Source organism: Meriones unguiculatus, chromosome 12, assembly GCF_030254825.1.
Source record: "Meriones unguiculatus strain TT.TT164.6M chromosome 12, Bangor_MerUng_6.1, whole genome shotgun sequence".
Taxonomy (NCBI): Eukaryota; Metazoa; Chordata; class Mammalia; order Rodentia; family Muridae; genus Meriones; species Meriones unguiculatus.
The window spans coordinates 29,394,514-29,413,157 of NC_083360.1; the positions used below are offsets into that span (position 1 = coordinate 29,394,514).

At 55.3% G+C, this 18,644-nt stretch overlaps 2 protein-coding genes across 11 annotated transcripts in view; both read right to left on the reverse strand.

Moving 5' to 3' along the window:
- Nucleotides 1-2,296: 2,296 nt before the first annotated feature.
- Hgfac (HGF activator) lies at nucleotides 2,297-9,322 on the reverse strand. 4 transcript variants are annotated; one of them, XM_021643696.2, is made up of 14 exons: nucleotides 9,120-9,322; nucleotides 8,348-8,528; nucleotides 8,154-8,250; nucleotides 7,889-7,968; nucleotides 7,133-7,255; nucleotides 6,862-6,993; nucleotides 6,559-6,669; nucleotides 6,280-6,454; nucleotides 5,938-6,023; nucleotides 5,265-5,520; nucleotides 4,103-4,242; nucleotides 3,733-3,873; nucleotides 3,500-3,648; nucleotides 2,297-2,556 (listed from the first exon to the last, which is right to left on the reverse strand). In XM_021643696.2, the coding sequence occupies exons 1-14, from the start codon at nucleotides 9,285-9,287 to the stop codon at nucleotides 2,374-2,376; spliced, it is 2,022 nt and encodes a 673-aa protein (XP_021499371.2). In that variant the 5' UTR covers nucleotides 9,288-9,322; the 3' UTR covers nucleotides 2,297-2,373. The 4 variants fall into 4 exon arrangements, with proteins under 4 accessions (XP_021499371.2, XP_021499372.2, XP_060221444.1 ...); XM_021643697.2 differs by having other exon boundaries at nucleotides 8,396-8,528; nucleotides 9,120-9,278; XM_060365461.1 differs by lacking the exon at nucleotides 9,120-9,322 and adding an exon at nucleotides 8,989-9,115.
- A 1,187-nt stretch (nucleotides 9,323-10,509) lies between these two features.
- The window catches only part of Rgs12 (regulator of G protein signaling 12), a 102,334-nt gene continuing 94,199 nt past the window's right edge, over nucleotides 10,510-18,644 (reverse strand). For 6 of the 7 annotated variants that reach the window (XM_060365454.1, XM_060365457.1, XM_060365458.1 and 3 more), the window contains 2 exons: nucleotides 17,902-18,516; nucleotides 10,510-10,994 (listed from right to left, as the gene is read on the reverse strand). In XM_060365454.1, the coding sequence (XP_060221437.1) occupies nucleotides 10,768-10,994; nucleotides 17,902-18,516 (842 nt within the window). In that variant the 3' untranslated portion in view covers nucleotides 10,510-10,767. Of the gene's footprint in view, nucleotides 10,995-17,901; nucleotides 18,517-18,644 lie in introns of those variants that run through there. The other variant, XM_060365455.1, reaches the window with a different exon arrangement.

Below are 18,644 nucleotides of genomic sequence, written 5' to 3' on the forward strand. Positions count from 1 at the left end.
ATCAGCCTCAGCTGTAAACTTGACACGAGCCTCGAGTCAGCTTGGGAAGAGGAATCCTCCACCAAAGAATTGTCCAGGTCAGAATACCTTGTGACCACATCTGTGAGCATTTTCACAATTACTAATTGATATGGGAAGGGCTCTTCCCGCAGTGGGCAGTGTCAACCCGAGGCAGATGGGCCTGGGCTGCATGAGAAAGTTAGCTGAGCAAGCAAGTGGGACAGCAGCATTCCTCCATGGCTTATGCTACATTCTCCTGCCTAGAGATCCTACACTGGGTTATCTCAACCCAGTGTTGATGGACTGGGCAACATGTAAAATGAAATAAATCCATTCCTTCCCTAGTTGGTCAATGTCTTATCATAGCCCAGAAAGCAACTAGGACAGTTTGCCTCAATGCTCAGTAATAGCAACAGAAAACAAACTGAAACAGCCACGTACAACTCCATGGTAATACAAGTGAGATCCAGATAAATTCACTGCTGGTTTATTCAGCTTTGAGTTGATGTAGGATTTATCTTCACTGTTAACTGGATTTGGAATCACCTAGGAGATGCACCTCTGGCCATGACTGTGAGTTCATTTCCAGAGAAATTTAACTGAGGAAGGAAGACCACTGCAATGACTATTCTTGGTTGTTGACTTGATTACATCTGGAATTAACTGGACTCCAAAAATAGAGGGCACACCTCCGTGGGATTATTTCTCCCTTGGTTTGAAGTGGGTGGATCCAATTCTAGTCTGGGTCTTGAGGTGAAAGACCCATGACTTTGATCTGGATCTTGAGGCAGGAAGATACACCTTTAACCTGGGCCATACCTTCTGCTGGAAGCCTATATAAAGACATGGAAGATGGAAGCTTTTGCTCTTTGCCTGCTTGCTCTGTCCTTGCTAGCACATCCATTCTTTCACTGGCTTTCAAGTCTACTTCATTGGGATTCCAGTGTGCACTAAAGAGCATCTGAGACATCCAGCCTTGTAGAAGTAAGCAACTACTGAATTCTTAGACTTTCACACCAGCCTTGTCTGGATCACACCAGCCAGATTTCTAGTTGCAGTTCTAAATTCTCGGAACTGGGTTTTGAGGGCCTGGTAGAGCCGGGTTCCTTTTGACCAAAAAGAACACAACGGGAGAGGGCCCTGCTGGGCCAATCCCCTCAGAGTCTCACAGAATGTCATGAGAGTAGGATGAGGGGTCGATGGTCATCCACAGAGAACCTCTCAGCACTTCAGGTAGCAGTGAAAGGGTTCACAGTGAGTGAGCACCTGAGGACTTCTTTGTGGGTTGGGGCAAAAACATCACCCAGAACTGAACAGACTCTAGGTGGGGTGTGGCGAGACCCTACTACCACAGGAAGAACAGACCACAGTGGGCAAAGCTGCAGAGAGAGGGCAAGGAGAACCTCAGGTCAGCCAAGAAGGACAGGCATGGGGAAACTTGATCCCAGCCTGAGACTGAACAAGGTGCCATCTGCTGCACCTCCTCAGGCCAGAGGATCAGGAACCATGGATGCTCCTTGGCCTCTCTCTCCTAGTCTAAGTATGCTAACTTTGGGCACCCATAGAGATGACTGGCCTCTGCCCCATCCCAACTTTTCTCCCTTATCTGTCCCCAACCTGCTTTGAAGCACCTCTGTGCCCTTCCTCAATGGCGATAAATGTTCATGCCAGAGACTTTGGAGACTCTTGAGACATACCTAGCTCCTCCCATGCCTCACAGGCTCAGGAAGTCTATCTCCTACTTCCCCACCACAATGTTCATTGTCTCTGGAGCCATCTTGTTCTCTCCAGAATAAGCTAGCCCCATGTCCTGCCTGGATGGAGGCAAGCCTGGCTTCTGGGTGTTTAGGACCAACAGTAGCCAGCTACTATAACCCAGATATGGTCCGTTATCCTCAGGTCTCCTCCAGGGCTGTCCCAGGTGATGGGGAACTGTGGGCAGGCTGTCATCTTGAAGCTATCTTCTTCAGCACCACTCAGCACAGGTCCTTGTTCACGGCCTGGGGAACTGGAGTTGGCTTCAGTGTCTTGCCCTGGTATGCTTAGGGTGCATGGAGCCTGGCCACATCCTGTGTGGGGTAGGGCCTAGAGGAGTCTGACTTTGACATCCCATCTGGCCCCCTGAGGCCATCTTTGTGAGGTGGGAGGCTCCCACCCCCACTCAGGAGCTACAGTGGCTTCAGGGGTGGGGCCACCCCTGAAGCCACCTCGTCTACACCGAAGGCCCAGGGCATAGTTTGGGGAGCCTGGATGCAAAGAGCTGCCTACCTGGAGACAGAGCCACTGTGAAGCCAGATCCTTGGGAACATTTTTATTGTTGGTAGTAGAAAGGGAATTATGAGCAGCCCCTCCTGGTGGGGTAGGGGGTGCGGTTCAGGAGGCGGCTGCAGGTCTCTTGGGTGGTCGTATGCGGTCATTGATCCAGCCCACATAATTGGACACACGGGTGTAGACTCCTGGCTTGTTGAGCCGCCCACAACCGTCACCCCAGCTGATAATGCCATACAGGTATGCCACACCATTCTTCTCACAGACCAGCGGCCCGCCGGAATCCCCCTGGAACAGAGACTCTACTCAGCCACCCACACACCAGCAGCCAGGGGCCTGGCCCAGAAGCACCTGGGCTTCCAGCCCTGCCAATGTCCTGAAGCCAGCAAGAGTCTCCTGTACTCTCTGAGGACAGAGGATTTTCAGGGCTGACTGCCTGGGGACAGGGGCAGGCATTTCTGAGAAGTGAAGCCTCACTTCCTGACCCCAATCAGTCAGGAAGGCATCTTATTCCCCAAAGTTTTTGCAACTCCACACCCTACAGCTCTGGTCCTACTCCATGAGGAACACACGGACGCCCTTGGTCCCAGCATGCTAGTGGCACTGCCTGAAATGCCTTCCCATGGCCTGTCACACTTCTCTATATCTCTTAGAACAAGTGCAACAGCCCCTTTCCCCCAGGATGCCCTCCCTGCTTGATCCAGAATCCACTCTACCTGTGCCAGCTCAGAAAAGGGACTTAACGTGTCTGAGGCTGTTTGCTCACCTGTTTAAAGGGCATTCAGCAGCCCCTCCATGTTGAAGCAGGCTGACACATAACCATGGCCAAGCCTGGCCTATGAAGCCCTTGATAAGGATTAGTGATTGATTGATTAATTGGTTGGTTGGTTGGTTGATGGATTGATTGGTTGATTGACTGACTGCTGAGTACACAGGAGAAATCTGGACAGAAAACTGTAGCCTTTGAGGTCTGATGTAAGTGGCCTTAATTGTTGCCTGGATAGCAGGGCTTTATCTGGGCTGTGTGATGCTGAGTGTGTTTTTTTTTACTTAGTCTCCCATATGTTTAGACTTCTACGGCAAGAAAGGCCTCCAGGACATGCCAAGTGGTCCACAGTGGTTAAACTTTCTGTCTTAGACTCCCTCTTAGTCCTAAAGCTCCCTAGGGGCCAGCCAGCAAATCCCTGGAAGACCCATCTGTGTGGTCCAGGGGGAACTGGCGATGGCCTACCTGGCAGGCATCGGACTTGCAATCAAAGTAGCCGGCACAGAGCATGTTGGGGCTGATGTCGGCACCATACACCTCAAGGCTGCTACACTTGTGGTCGGCAACAAGGGGGACCAACGCCTCCCGCAGGGAGCTGGAATAGCCACTCACATCTGTGGAGCACCACACTTTCAGAGCCGCCAGGATCATCGCCTCGTCCCCTACCAGGGCGGCACCGGGGACCGCTTCCCACTCACCCTCGTCCATGTGGCCCCATCCTGCAATCTGACACTTGTGTCCAGTGGGGAAGGAGATGCCGGCCTCAGGCAGGCAGATGGGCTGGACAAACTGGGAGCGGATAGCACAGCGGTCCCCCTTCTTCTTCAGCCGGATCAAGACTGGGCAGGGGAGAAGCCACGGCTCAGCCTGGGCAGTGAAGCCCACACTAGCTGGAAACACATGGCAGGCAGTCCCAGGAAACGGAGAGAGGGGAGGTGGTTGGCGGCCCGAGAGAGCAAAGAGGAAGGGCAACAAGATTCCTCCAGCTCCTCTGGCTCCTACCCTTGTCCGGGCTCTGGTTTGGGGCACACAAACCACACCCCCACCTTGCCAAGGCTCCGAGCTCACCAAGGTCATGGTTGCTGGGGTTGAACACCGAGTACAGGGTGTAGGGCACGTACTTCTCGATGCCAAACATCTGTGTCACGTCCGTTGTGCGGTTGAAGAAATGCTGTCCCAGAACCACTGTGACGCTGTCCCTGGGGGGACTGCACAGGAAGCCGGCAGGAGTGGGGACCCAGCCCTCTCCTTGGCACTATCAGGTCTCTCAACCTTGGCCCCTGTGGTAGTTGGTCCTGGCCAAGCAAGAGGGTCACAGACCTGGGAAAGGCCTGCACAGACGTTTTTAACCCGTGTGACAGCAGGGTTGAGAACAGCAGGCGTGGCAGGGTCACAGTGACTCTGGCCCAGGAGCCCTGTCTTTATGGACAACTTCATTCATAAGCCAGCGGAACCTCAGGTGAGGTCTACTCTAAGAATGGGCCACTTGGGTGGAGATTTGATCTGCCTAGAGGCCCTGGCCCAGCCTGGCCTGAGCTGTAGGGTCCTCAGGTACAATTGCTAACCCTAGGACAGGGGGCTAGCAGGAACTGCTGAGATTTTTCTATGTACTCCAGTTAGCCTTGGTGTTTCAGGACTGCAGCCTTGCTGGGTGGGGACACGAGTGGACCTTAGGCCCTCATTCCTAGGAGCCAATTCATCGTCTGGATCTGTTTCCCTAGCTGTGCAGTGACCCTGGCAATTTTACATACTATAATGAGTACCCTGATTCCTTGCCCAGGTAAGTGCCCCTCAAACACGTAGACACAGTCACAGGGTAGTGCAAGGGACATATTGACAACTCTGTCACCTTATCTCCATCCACTGCTCTGTCCTGAGAGGGTCATTGCAGATTCCAGGACACCCCTAACCCCCCCCCTGCACAGGTACAAGGTAGCTGCAGGACATGCCCTGCCTCGATGCTCCATGACTAATTACCCCAATGCCCAGCACAAGCATCAGGCCGCAGTGGCACCAAAGGTATGTTAGGGGAACAGGAGAAATGGTCAATGGAGCGAGGGATGGAAGTGTGCTGGCACTGGGGAGGAGTATATGCCACAGGTACAGGCCCATGGGAGAGAGAAAGAGGGTAGGGATATGGCATGTGGGTGGCCCCTGAGGAAGGGTAGATGCAGGCAAAAGGAGGGAAGGGATGGAGGGCTGGCCCTGGGGATTCGGCCAGTGTGCTCACCTGTTGGAGAAGCAGTGGGCTGCGGACACTACCCAGCAGGTGTGGACAAGGCTCCCAGCACAGAAGCTATTCCCAATGTAGATGGCGGCCAGCCAGGGGTGTGAGCCAGGCAAAGATGACGAGCCGCCAACAATGCGTGGTCTCAAGAAGGTCCTCTTCTTGTGCCTCTTACCGCAGGTCGGACGTGCGGTCACGGCCGCCTCAGACACGGCCACCAGTACCTCCGGGGTTTGGGAATGGACTCTGACCAGGGATTCTGGGAGTGGAGGTCATCAGTTCATACCCCTGGGTTCCCCTGGAGACAGGGAAGAGCCAGAGGGGTCCTACCTGGACCCATCACCCAATTCCTCAGGCCCGAGGCTCTGAGCAGTTACCCTGGGAGCCTCTGTTCCTTACTCTACAGAAGGGTAGAGTACAATGCAGGCCACAGGCCTTGGCAAGACCAGCTCACCTGGTACAGAGTCATACCTGTCTCTCCTACAGTCTGGACCCCACTACACACCCAAGATGGCCAGATATTCCCAGCATGAGAGCCTTGGGCACAGGCCTCTGGGAGCTGACCACCCCAGAACCACTACAGGGAACCAATGAGTCCTGTCCACTGACCTCCTGTCTGAGGGTCCTCAAGGAGCACCACCCCTACTCTGCCCCCAACCTCTCAGGGTGCCCGCACCACAGGCAGCTAGGCGGCAATACTCCCACGACAGTGCATTGTCCTTCACCACATAGCACCAAGGCTTCTCGTCTCTGTCTGGGTTCCTGGAGGCAGACAATGGAATCACACTCCCACTCTCCCTAATGAACCATCCTAACACCCAGCAGGGCTAGCACCCACACCCACACCACAGCCATGTGCTTTTTCTGCAGACCCTGGCGGGCACACTTGATCCCATCTTCCCAAGAGGCAGAGACTAACGGCCATCTTGGCAATGTTGGCCCCTGCTGAGTCTGGGGAGTTACTCTGTCCAATCCTTTGCCCACGCAGAATGGGGCCTAGTGTCTATTAGATGCTGACCGGCAGTAAGCATGAGGGCCCAAGCCAAGCAGTGCAGCAGCGCCCACTGAATCCACGTGCAGCTCTTGGTAGAGCAAATCAGAGTTCCAGGCCAGGCAGCTCAGGCCTGAATCAGCGGTGCTGGCTATGCCTCGGTACTCTGTACCATTTCCCAGGAAACAGCGCTCGGTGGGAACTGTGGACACAATGGGTGCCGTGAGGCCAGGCCACAGCAAGCCCTCCCACGCGTGACACGGTTCCCCAGGGTTGCCCCACACACCTGGAAAGAAACCGGCTTACCAATGTTGCAGAACCGCCCAGCATAGCCCAACGGGCAGGCACAGACACTGGTCCCCATGCCCACAATCAGGTGGCAGGTCCCTCCATTCAGACATGGGCTGCTCAGGCAAACTAGGGGAGAGCCCAGAGGCTAAACCTGGCCTCCAGGAACTCAAGGAAGGGACAGAGCTGAGATGTTTCCCTGAGCCCTTGTTGTTGGGTAACTTTATACTCCAGGGAGGAAGGGGCAGACGCTTGAGGGACATGGCTCAGAAACCCCATGCACCATGGTACGTGGCCTCCCTGAAGCTAGCCGCGACATACCTGTGTGGTGGGTGTCTTCGCACTGGGCCTGGCCCTCGATACAGTCGCACTGCTCCGCGCGTCCCTCACTCACGCGGGCCCAGTGGTCGCCCACCTCAAAATACTCGTAGCGTGTTTCATCAAAGCATTTCTCTGTGAGTCACACAGTGCTCCCACAGCACCCGTGCAAGTCCTCCCCCAGGCAGGCACCACCCACCCCAGCCTGGACCCAGCAGCTGCTCTCCCAGCCTCCCAGAATGGCTCCACTCCTGGGCCCCCGAGGTCCCCTCACCTGTGCCACAGTCCTTGCCTGTGAAGGCCGGAGGGCAAGTGCAGTGGTAGGACACGGGATCGTGGGTGCTGGAGCATGTGCCCCCGTTGAGGCAGGGTCCGGAGGCACAAGGATCAAGGACAGCTGGGTACATGCAGGAGGGGACATGATGGGTGGTGGCAGGTCCTGGGGTCCCTCCATACCATCCCTTGCCTGCCCAGGGCCTCTGGTGAATGCTCACACTGTCCCCGCCTGGGTGCTGGGTGAGCAAGTTCCCACCTCTCAGTGACCCCCACTACCCGGCATCTGAGGAGGTACTCCACGGCTCTACGCTCCACACCCTATACACCTGTACATGCTCTGCCAGGCAACGGGGTTTCCTCCCATGTACCCTGGGACAGCACACCCACGGGGTTCACGGTTTGCTCTTTTGGACTCATGGCTCTCTACCCAGGGCCTGTTCAAGGGACAGTGTATGGCTACAGGGATAGACCTTACCACAAGAGGGCGCCTTGGTATCACCAATGGCCACCAAAGCCTCCAGGGTCTAGACACACACAGGGATCCTGTCTGGGCTCTCTGAGCTGACAGCTCTTTCGTCCCTTGATACCTCCAGGCTTAGTAGGATCAAACTCACAGAACAGCCCCAGCTCCGTGCAGAATCCCCTGCCCAGGTCACCACTATGCCCACCCTGCACTTTTACCCCTCTGCTCCCATCCTAAGCACCCTGTCAAAGCCCTTCTGGGGGGCTCAGGCTGGCCCCTCCACATACCCACCTGGGCCTTCCACAGGTAGGGTGGCCTCTGCGCAGTAGCCCCAGGCCCGGTCCCGGTCATAGTTGTGTGTTGTAGCACACCTGAGGGGCGTGTCTGAGGATGACATGGAGCCCCTGCCCAAAGCCCCACCCATCCCTGCCTGGGTACCCTGGAGCGCCTGCTCACTGGAGCCACCCCCTAGGCTTTGAAACCTAGCTGCAGGGTCCATCAGGGTCCACAATGGGAACCTGGGTGGAGCCCGCCCCTGCCCCACTCCGGGACTCACCACTTCCTGTAGGCATTTCCCTCAGAGGTACAGGAGTGAAGCATGCGGCCACCGTAGCGGAACGGGAACCTGCATGGCTGCCCAGACTCAGTGAGCACTGTGGAGGGGTGGAAGTGGCAGGGGTCAGGTGTTCCCACCCCTACCGCAGACCCCACTCCTCTTTAGCAGCCGTCCAGTGGCAGTGTCTGACCTACCTTGGGCCCCAGGGGGGCTGCTGCTGGAAATAGGAAGGTACCTCTCACCTTGGGGTCCCTCGGTCTCTGCCTCTGCCTCTGGAGCACTTGCTACTGAGGCATTGAAGTTCCCAGAGGTCACAGGGATTGTGGGAGTCATGGGGGTGGCTGTGACATTAGGTTCTGGGGCTTCTGTGTGGTTCTAGGAGCCCAAAGGACCACGATGGTGTTAGCATAGAATAGTCCTTCACACTTGGACTCCACCAATCAAATATGTCACAGATCTTGGGCTCCTTAGGGTTCTCCCCAAGACCTCCTCTGGCTTTTCCTTCTATGTCTGAGTGGTTAAACACACTAGGTTAGAGTCACAGGCCCCCAAGACACCCTGGTATTGAGATTCAACCCTGGAGTCAGTCCTAGGGTTGACAGGAACAGATGGAAGCGCTCAGAAGTCTCCCACATCCCATCTCAAACACTGAAATGCAACAGAAGGCTCAGGGACCCCACACTCACGGGGCCTAGACTACACAGGGGACAAGAGAATCCCAATAAGCTCAGGCCCCAGGCACTCCAGACCAGCCTAGCCCGGCACCTCGCCTCTCTGTGAAGAACAGCTCCCACCCCGCTATGCCACTGCACTGGGCCCCTAGCTCACGCCTCACCCCTTCTCTGGAGCCTTCTCTCTCTCTGGGGCTCCTTCTCTGGGTGCCTCTTCTCTGGGTTCTCTTCCCGGGAACCCTGAGTGTTCACGGGGAGCCCTCAACACACTGTGAGGGAGAGGGTCCGTGCTCACCCTGCCAGCCTGGGGCTGGGCCCCCCGAGGTACCACCAGCAGCAGCAGGAGCAGCAGGAAGGGACATGGCCTGGGGAAGGAACAGTGACTAGGGGCCCAGGCCTGGTGCCCCATGGCTCCTCCGGAGCTGGTGTGAAGGGCAGCAGGTACAGAGTAGCCAGGGAACATGGCCAGGGCAGGTGGGGTCAAGGCTACAGGACAATTATTAACCCTGCCTCCCACGTGCATCCTATCAGGATCCTCCCGCACCATGGCTACACCCTGCTGCCCCACCTTGGCCTGCCCTGCTGGGCAGTTGTTGTGCTCTAGCAAAGGCTACACTGCTCCTGGGCCCAACACCACCCTCAAGTCTCAGCCTCCTCCAGGAAGTCTTCCAGGGTGACTTGGGCAGGTCATGGCCAGGCCTCTCGGGCACAGTTGCCTGGCCACACTGCCGGTCATTCCTGTCTCTGAGCTCTTTATAGGACATGCTACATGCAGGGTCCTATGGGCCCCAGTTCTTCCCAGCCTGCCACTGACTCATGGTACTGTCCCCAATCCACAGACGTCAACACAGGGTAGAGGGTGCCTCCTCCATCCAGTGCTACATAACAGCTAAAGAGAGGAGAGGGCTGCTCCCTCGGCCAAGTGCTATGACAAATGACCTCAGAACAGTAACTCTTTGTCTGCTTGTCCCAAGTCGGGGGTATCTAGGGGCCCCATAAATGCATCCTTACCAGACAGCCTGGGCCTCTCCCCCAATAAGCTTTCCAGCCCATTACTTGTGGGCATATCCTGCCTGCCTTGAGTTGGGCTGGCTTTACTGAGCATCCCTTGAGCCCCACAGCCCTGTGGCCCTAGTCAGGCACTGGGGGGTGGGGTGGGGGTGCTAGGTAAGCTGTGGCCACCTCATACCCATTGCTCTAGCTGTCTCCAGATCTCCTCCAATTCCTGAGCAGACAGACACCAAGTTGCACCCAAGTTTGCTAAAATACGTGCTTAGAGGCATGGTGGGCCAGGATGGGTACTGAGGACATGATGGTTCTGGGCAGAGGTATTGGGGCCTGAGCATGGTGGTGTTGGGGAAATAGTGGTGCTGGGCACAGTGGGGACTAGGGAAGAGTGCTAGGACATGGTGGGTGCTGGGAAATGGTGGTGCTGGGGTGTATGCATGATGTGGTGCCTAGGACACTAGGTGGTTCTGGGGCCCATATCTCTGAGGATGGGAGGAAAGGCTGACCTTCAGCTCCCAAGTACCAAGCTACCTTCTCCTAGCAGCTACCCTTAACGTCACAGCCAGGCACCACTCCTCCCCCGAGCTTCTTTCTTCCTAGGGCCATCTCCAAGAGTAAGGACTCCCCAGGAGGCAGCATGCAACACCAGTACTCAGCACAATGCAATACATGGCAGGTCTTCAGAAACATTTTATTGGGCAAAGTCTGAATGTCAAGGTGGGCTGTTGCGGGGGTCTGTAATTCCAGCCCCTATGATAAGGTTGGCCCTTCAATTCCTAGTTTGGCTCCTGCGGGCACTGTGGCTGGGGTGGCTCTTGGCTCTTCCCAGGCCCCTGCTGTCTCAAAGAGTCATGAGCTTCCCCTCAAACATCCATATGAACATGGAAGACAGTACAGGCTGGCGCAGTAGGAACTGCATGGTCAGGAGGACAGCTTCAAACAAAGGTGGCATGGTGTGTGCTGGCCTTGGGCTTGGTAGGCTCACCTGGGATGGGGCTCAAGCCAGGACCATTTGATAAAAAAGGTCCATCGGCCTGCACCCTCCTGGGACCCAGTTGCACCCCCAGGACGCTGCCTCCCCACCCAGAAGACACACCCGCAACGAGGTCCACGTCGATGATCCTGTTGACTGGGAGGCTTCCGCGGCCTTGGGCCCTGCCCCCTGTCACGGGGAGAAGAGAAGCCGTCACCCGCTTGGCTAAGCCCCGGGCTTCCTAAACCCACCCCAACATCCCTGCACAGGCACCAAATCCACTCCAGACAAGGTGATCTCCAGCCACGGGCCCTGGACCTGGGCAGGAGGGCTGGGCAGGTCAGCGGGCACTCAACTGTCCGCACCTTCAGGGCAGCCCTCATGCCTACCTAACAGGAGCCTCCACGGAGGATTCTCTTAATTGGCCACCTCATGGTGAGTGGCTCTGATAGCAGGCAGTGCCGCACAGTCCCAGCTGGGAGGGTCAGGAATCACACGCTGTTCTGACATGATGAGTAAGGGACCCAGGGCTCTGAGAATTGGAGAGCCCTGTGTAGTCCTTGACCCTTGACTTGCAGACCTATACTGAACGGACTCCAGGCCAGAGCTGGAAGCCGGGAGGGATGGGTTCATCCAGTGTAGAGCTGGATGGCCAGGAGGGCTCAGGACAACCCTCTGGGGTTGATGTTCCCTGGGAGTGCAGTAGTCCTCCCAGAACGCAGGGAGAGAAAGCTGTCTCTGAGACTCTCTTCTTGGGCTTTTCCTTGCTCCAAGCGAAACCCACAAAGAGCCAGGGCACCTGTGTGGATTCCCAGTTGCCTTGTTCTGATTGTTCACCTTCACCTCTAGCCAATATCTACCCTCAGTTTCTCTTGGGTACTGTCTGCGTCCTTCAAGCCTGGACAGCCTAGGATCCTCCCATAACAGGCCCCCAGCTCTCCTCCGGCTCCCCTCACCCTTCCTTTCCTAGTGTTAGGGTCATCGTCACCCACACAAACTCCTCTGCGTCTGTAGTGACCCTTGACTTCCGTATCAGCAACACCGATTGCCACCTGCTCCTGTCACTAACCTGTTGCCGTCACTGTCAACTCTCCCTCCTTTGCTGAAGCCTTTCTGTGCACTCCTCACCATCTCTCTCTGGTCTGAACATCTCCCTCATTTCCCCAGATGCCCAAAGCTGCCTAGGAAGTGTCTAGATCTCAAGATGGGTTTAGAAATCTTCACTCCAGGACTGCCTTGACCTATCTGACTGGCTGTGCCCCGGACCTTGCGCTAGCCTTGCAGAGATTTACCTATCCACTTCAGGTGTACTGTGGGTATTCCTACAGCCCAGTCACAGCCTGCAGGGTTTGTGAATGTCTCCAGTTAGGACAGGTTTCAGTTCCCTGCATGGCACTATCCTGAGCACCTCGCCAGGGGCAATGTAACCAGGGTTACGGCTCCAAGAGAGCCCTTGAACACCCCACTTTTCTTCTATAGACTGAGATCAAGGGAATGGGATGCATGTTCTGCAGAAATGGATCCCCACTTCTCCATCTCTGGGAGCCCATGGGCAGAGCCTGGGGCCTTTCCTACCAAAGCCCACAATGAATAGACCAGAGTGACGGTCTCATCCCAACATTCCATTCCAAAAACCCAGAACATGGGAGTATATTCTACTAACTACCCACAGATGCAGTTCCTCCAACTGTAACAGAGAAAGCTTGCCATTAAAGGTGAAGATTTTGCTCCCTCTGCAGTCCCAAGGCCCCTAACAGACACAAAGATTAGAGGTCCATGATGGCCCAGCTTCTCTGTAGATCCACAGGCCCCCTTACTCTTAGTATCCCACCTCACCCTTGGCCATGGCTTCCATGAGGCCTCATGTAGCAAGTTCAGGCTTGTACACAGGCGTACAATATCTCTGCTGAGATTCCCTAGCTTATCATTTGACAAGTTCTGGGGACACCTGAAGAGGCTCATGGGCCTCAGCTGGTATCAGTAACAGGGAACCCAGTGTGGTTAAGACTGGGACTCTCTCCCAGTTTGCTCTATGGTCAATCAGCAAGCATTCTGCTAGGGCCAGCTGGGATCCAGTCTTGCCCTTAATTATCCTGCTTGTCATCAGGCCTCCAAATGGCTCCAAATGACAGGCTGCATGGCAGCAAGATGGGGTTATGTGTGAAGAGATCGGTCCTTAACCACTGAACACCATTGGGAATATTGATGTCGAGTGCCACTGAGTCCTGAAAGAACCAGTGACTCCACAAAGGTACAGGAGACCTGCTGTCCACTCCAACCCTGAATGAGCACTCAGGAAGAGACTCCAACCTCTAGCAGCCCTGTCTATTCTGGGAACCAAGGAAATACACCTCACAAGCAGAAGCACCCTTATACTTCCTGCCTGCCCAGCCCAGACTTGCTCTGAAAATGTGGCAAGTCCCAGCCAGTGACTCAGGCAGCAACCATGTCAGGACCAGCCTACCTCCAAGGCTCCACAGAGCTCTCTGGGCTGGGAACAATGCATGGGACCCTACTGGTTTTCAGGAGCCACTGGGCAGGGCCAGTCTGGGACAGCAATGTCAACACCACACCTCCTGTCGCCGGTTCCCTCAGGCTGAGGACTCTCAAGCACTCAGGCAAGACATGTCACATCTCTTTTCCTTCCCCCTGGGCCACCCACTGGCCTTTCATCCTGGCACACTGGCCCTTGGCTAACCTGTGCTATTGGTCCCCTGACAGTCTTTGCCAGAGCCCCAGAGACTGGGAACTACCTCAGCTCTTCTCGGGGAGCCGGAAGCTTTCCAGTCAGCACTGGTGGCAGCTGTCATCCCCAAGCCTCCTCATTTACCTGTAAATGTTCTCTGTGCCAGCTGTTGCTGCCTGCTCTGGGCTGGGCATGCCTATACCCAAGGCCATCCTTAAGGGTCCATGCCTCACAGCTAAGCAGGGTGGGGCCCAGCCCCTAAGGTCAGCCCTCTCACAGGGTCAAGCCCTAGTTGCTTGTCCCTCTTCCTGTGTTTCCACAGGGCAGGGATTCTGCCCTGAGCTATCTTCCCACTCTTAGTCCTAATGCCTCCTTCCAAGGCCCCCAGATTCTCCTAGAAGAAAGGGAACACAAGACCTAGGCACAGCTGAGCTGTGAATGCAGGAAAACCTGGAAGGAAACAGCAGAAGAGGACCAGAGGCCAAGGCCCCATCATGGCCACAGGAACTCCCACAGATTCCCATAGGGACCTGCCAACTCCTGGCTCCTCATGGGAGAGAATTACTTAGCCTTGCTTCTGGCTCATGACCCTGGTCACCACTTGCCTTCACAAAGACCTTAGCTCAGGATCAGGGCTCTGATTGGGCTGGACTAGATTACAGTTCCTTATTCTACAAAGACTTCCTGGGTTTGGGCTCATGATTGCTGGGATGGACATTGGTACAGAGCACACTGGTAGACAGGAAATAGGGGAATCCAGAGGATGGCACCTAGCTGGGGTAGGGACATCCAAGAAATCAGCGGGGCTAGGAAGAGCCTGTGCTGGATGGGATGGGGTGGGGCAGATCAGGATAAGGGGACAGAAGTGAGCTCGGCTGGGGGATGAGGCCATTGTAACTCAGGAGTCTGGAGTAGTACAACAGGTACAGGATCTTGGGGCGTCAACAGGGACCTGAGATCTACTTGATACTAGCCACTAGACAAGGCCTGCTACCAGATGTGCTATGGACTGGCCCTGGCTGATAAGCTTCCTTGGTAACATGTCAAACTTGAGTGTCAGGCTCTGGGGTGATGAGTTCTGGGCTGTCTCTGTTGCTCATGAGGGCTGGGCTTCCACGGTACAATTTCCTTGAAGATGTAAGAGGTGTTCCGGGGGCCCTGAGGATGGAATTGGATGGCACTTGCCAAGGAGGAAATGTCTCCTGTAGACAGTCTGGATGGAACTTCAGTCTGGCGAGGCTGTGCACCCTCACTCCAAGCTCAGGAAGTGTGACACCATGCAGGGATGAGGAAGCACCCAGGCTGGGGTGAGCAGATATGCCTGACAGACTGGCTCTGACCACAGGGCAGCAGTCACGATATCTTTACCTCCAGGGTGAGGAACTGTCACAAGTCTGTCCCAAGCCTCAGCCACCTCTGGAAGAGTAGGCAGGTGAAGAGCTGCAGCGGGGAAGTGAGCTGGCAGCCCTTAGGAGAGCAGGTGGGACAGTGGCACCAAATCTAGCCATGGCGAAGAGCCCAGTCCCTGGGGAGAGAACCAGACCTCCCCTCCCAGGCTCCACACTACTGTCAGCTAGGTGCTGAGTTGGGGGTGCGGCTCTTGCCATGGTCAGAGCCGGAGACTGCTCTGTGGTTCTCACCTCAGACCCCATCGCCGCAAGCTTACTTCTGCAAAGCTTCTTTCTGCCTCGAAACAAAGTGTCTTCAGGGCAGAACTCCACACCCTCCCAGGATGTGGAGCAACGTATAGCATAGGACCCAAGCTGCTGACCCACACTGCCACCCCATCCAGAGGCCCTCTTCAGGCCCCCAGCATGTTGGCAGGCCATCAAATAGACAATACTAGAACGGTGACCAGGAATGACTGTCGAAACAACTCACACAACCGTGAAGGACAATCTCCAGTCTTGTCCGCAGGAACTTCCTACTTGGGAAGCCCCACTCTAGGTCCCTGTACCCTTTGCAATGCTTTTGCAAAATAAAAAAGAGCACCCCACCAAGAGGGCTGAGAAGGAAGTTCTCCCAGGCTGGTGACACACATCTGCTTTTCCCTATCAAGAAGGAAGTTGGATATTTTGGAGTTTCCTATATCAAGACACAAATATACATGAAAGAATTGCATAGGGGCACTTACACACACACACACCCCTACCAAAGTGTCAGAAATGTCATGGTCACATTTCACTGGATCACAAGGCTGAGGTGGCCAGAGAAACAGACTGGGGTATTTGGAAAGCAAGCTCAGCAGTGAAATCACAGGTATGGCCTCCTCCTCGATGCCAGGGCTACAACCTCCAGAAGATGGAAAGTTATTAGCACCTATAGCCCTCTAGTGATGCTAGCGATGGGCTGATGGGAGCCGAAACTAGTGTGCTGCAGCCAACACACCTCTGTCCTTCTCCCATTGTCATCACTTCCAGGACAACGCCCAAGGGCTCCACATCCCTATCTCCCTGGGCACCAGAGACTCACTTTCTTCAAGTCTAGTACCACCTCTGTTTTTCCCCATCCAGGGCACACCAGAAAAGGCCAACTGGCCAGGCACCATACTGGGTGCCACTCTCCATGTGCCCATGGCTTTCCACAGCAGTAACTCATACTCTAGCTATGGCACCAACATCTGAGCTGGCAGCCAGTGTGAGCAGAAAGAGGCTCTACAGCCACCCCAAAGAGGGAAACAGGGCTTGAGGAACCAGGCCCAAGACCTCTGCTCTACTCACCAATTCTGTGGTGGAAACACCCAGGCAATGGCAGAAGGAGGCAGCCATGGAGACCACAGGCCTGAGGGAGGGAAGATCCTGCCACAAGGCAGGATTGGCAGGGGACAATTGTATTCCCATTTTCAAACCTGTTCTCTCCTGTCACTCCTGTCTCTCCTGTTATGTGTGGCGGGCATGTGAGAGGACTTTGTGAACTGAATGGTCTCTTGAAAACCAGTGTATCTGGGGCTGGAGAGATGGTCCAGTGGTTAAGCTGCTGCTCTTGCAGAGGAGCTGGGCTCGGTTTCCAGCATCCACACAGCAGCTCACAGCCATCTCTAACTCCAGTTCCAGGGGATCTGACACCCTCTTCTGGCCTCTGGGGGCACCTGACACATGTGTACAGCACATACAAATATGCAGGCAAAACATACATATACACACAAATTTAAAAAAAAATTAATCATTTTAAAAAAGCCTGTTTAAGGTAAACTACTTAATTTCTTCAAAATGGTCAAGATGTAGAAAGGAATACATCCAAACTTTAATCCTAGAGAGAAAACCCACTCTCAAATGAGAAAGAAAGGAGTTTTCAGCCAGTACAGTGATGAGCTCCAGAGTTTATTACTCTCAGAAGAACAGAGTCAGAACACAGGCAGAACTGTAAACAGGCAGCTACAAAGGAGCAGAAAGGAGGGGTGTGGCAGGACAGAGGTGCCCAAGCATGCACACAGGGCCACTTTCTGGCACCTCATGCTTCCTCATCGGGTGTATCTCCAATGGGTGGGGCTGTGGAGTGCAGCATGAAGCGTACCCTCCTGAGGGCCCAGATGTCTGAGGGTACGTGAAACATGCATCAAGGCCTGAGAAGAGCCGGCCTGGGAGGCAGGGCCCAGACGGGCACCCACGTTGCCTGCTGCAGATCACAGCCAGGGCGTGAGACAGGAACAAGAGGAAACATGCACTTCAAGGCTCATCACTGTCGTTGTGGGGACACTGAGCACGGCCGGTGGCTGGCAGAGCCCTGTCACCACTGTGTGCCGTCGGGAGCGTTCCGGGTGGGGCTAAGGTAGCATCCTTACCACTCGGGCACCCTGTCCCCACCCACACACTGGACGCCATGCTTCCACTAAGAGAAATGCCTGGACACATTTGAGGCCAGCCAGGGGACAGCAGAGGCAGCAGGGACTTCCTAGTGCAAGTGCACAGCTGGCCTGTGGGGACAGTCAGTAAGTCCTGGCTGGCCACAGAGAGGCTGACAATGAGAACCCTGGTTCTTGTCAGCATTGTCCCTTGTTCATTTGCTTAAGACAAATACTTTTTTCCATCCTGAGGCTAAAACACTAAAATGGCAGCAAGCAAGTCTTAAAAGTAAGATCCACACCCAGAGACCTGAGCCTGTACAAGGTGTTACTGGACTCGGGTTACCATTCCCACGGCACCTTCACAGGAACAGCTCAACATGTTGGATCTGCCTGAGCCTCAGTGACCTTCCCTGGGAGACTGAGCCTTGGCTGCCACCTGCTTTCCTTTCAGAAAAGGCAACGGAGGCCCCATAAATACAAGAGAAGGAGGCCATCCCTCAGGATGTTCAATACACTGAAGTTAAGCAGGGGCTGCCTCGGTGTTCCCTTTATTAAACATGGAGTGGAGCAGGCTGTGGGCAGGAGGCAGGACAGGTCAAGGGCGTAGAGTCAGAACCTGGAGGTACCTGGTCTTGTAGGTCCTGGTGTGTCTTGGGGTGTGGGGGGTGGCGGTAGCAGCGTGCTGTTGGGGCTGCTGATGTCCCCCTCCCCCATCAGGGTCAGGTCAGCCACCTGCTCATCCTCCACAGTCTGGATGCCCCCAGCCTCCACTTCTGGTGATAGCCTCCTCCAGGCCTGTGCAGTACCCTCCTGCATGGTGGGGATGCAGGAGGGCTTTGTAGGCTTCTCTCCGTGTTGGGTGGTCCCAGGAGGCCCAGGTGTGCTGTAGGCCAAACTGGGGCTGTGGGCGGAGCCAGGGCTATGAGCAGAGCCGGGGCTGTGGACCGAGCTGGGGCTGTGGGCGGAGCCTGGACTGTAGGCTGAGCTGGCGCTGTGGGCTGAGGCAGGGCTGGTTGCTGGGCTGTCACTGTAGCTCTCAGTCTGAGCTGCTCCCTCCTGGCCATGGCCTGCCATAGCTCTCTTGATAAAGCCCTTGACTGGGGCTGGGCTGGACAGGGCGAGTTCTGAGGAACCAGAAGGTAAGCGAAGAAACTCCGGCAGCACCAGGTCTTCTTTTCTTAGCAGCCCACGCTGGTCATCGGCTCTGTTGCTCTGAGCTTTGGAAATAAGCTCAAAAAACTCTATTGGAAGAAAAGCCACAGTGACCATATCTGAGAGACTCACAGATGCATACGTGCCTCAGCTGACTGCTCACTCTTACCAGGGGCTTTTGCTGCCTTGAGCTGCCATCAGCAGCCAACAGGGGTAT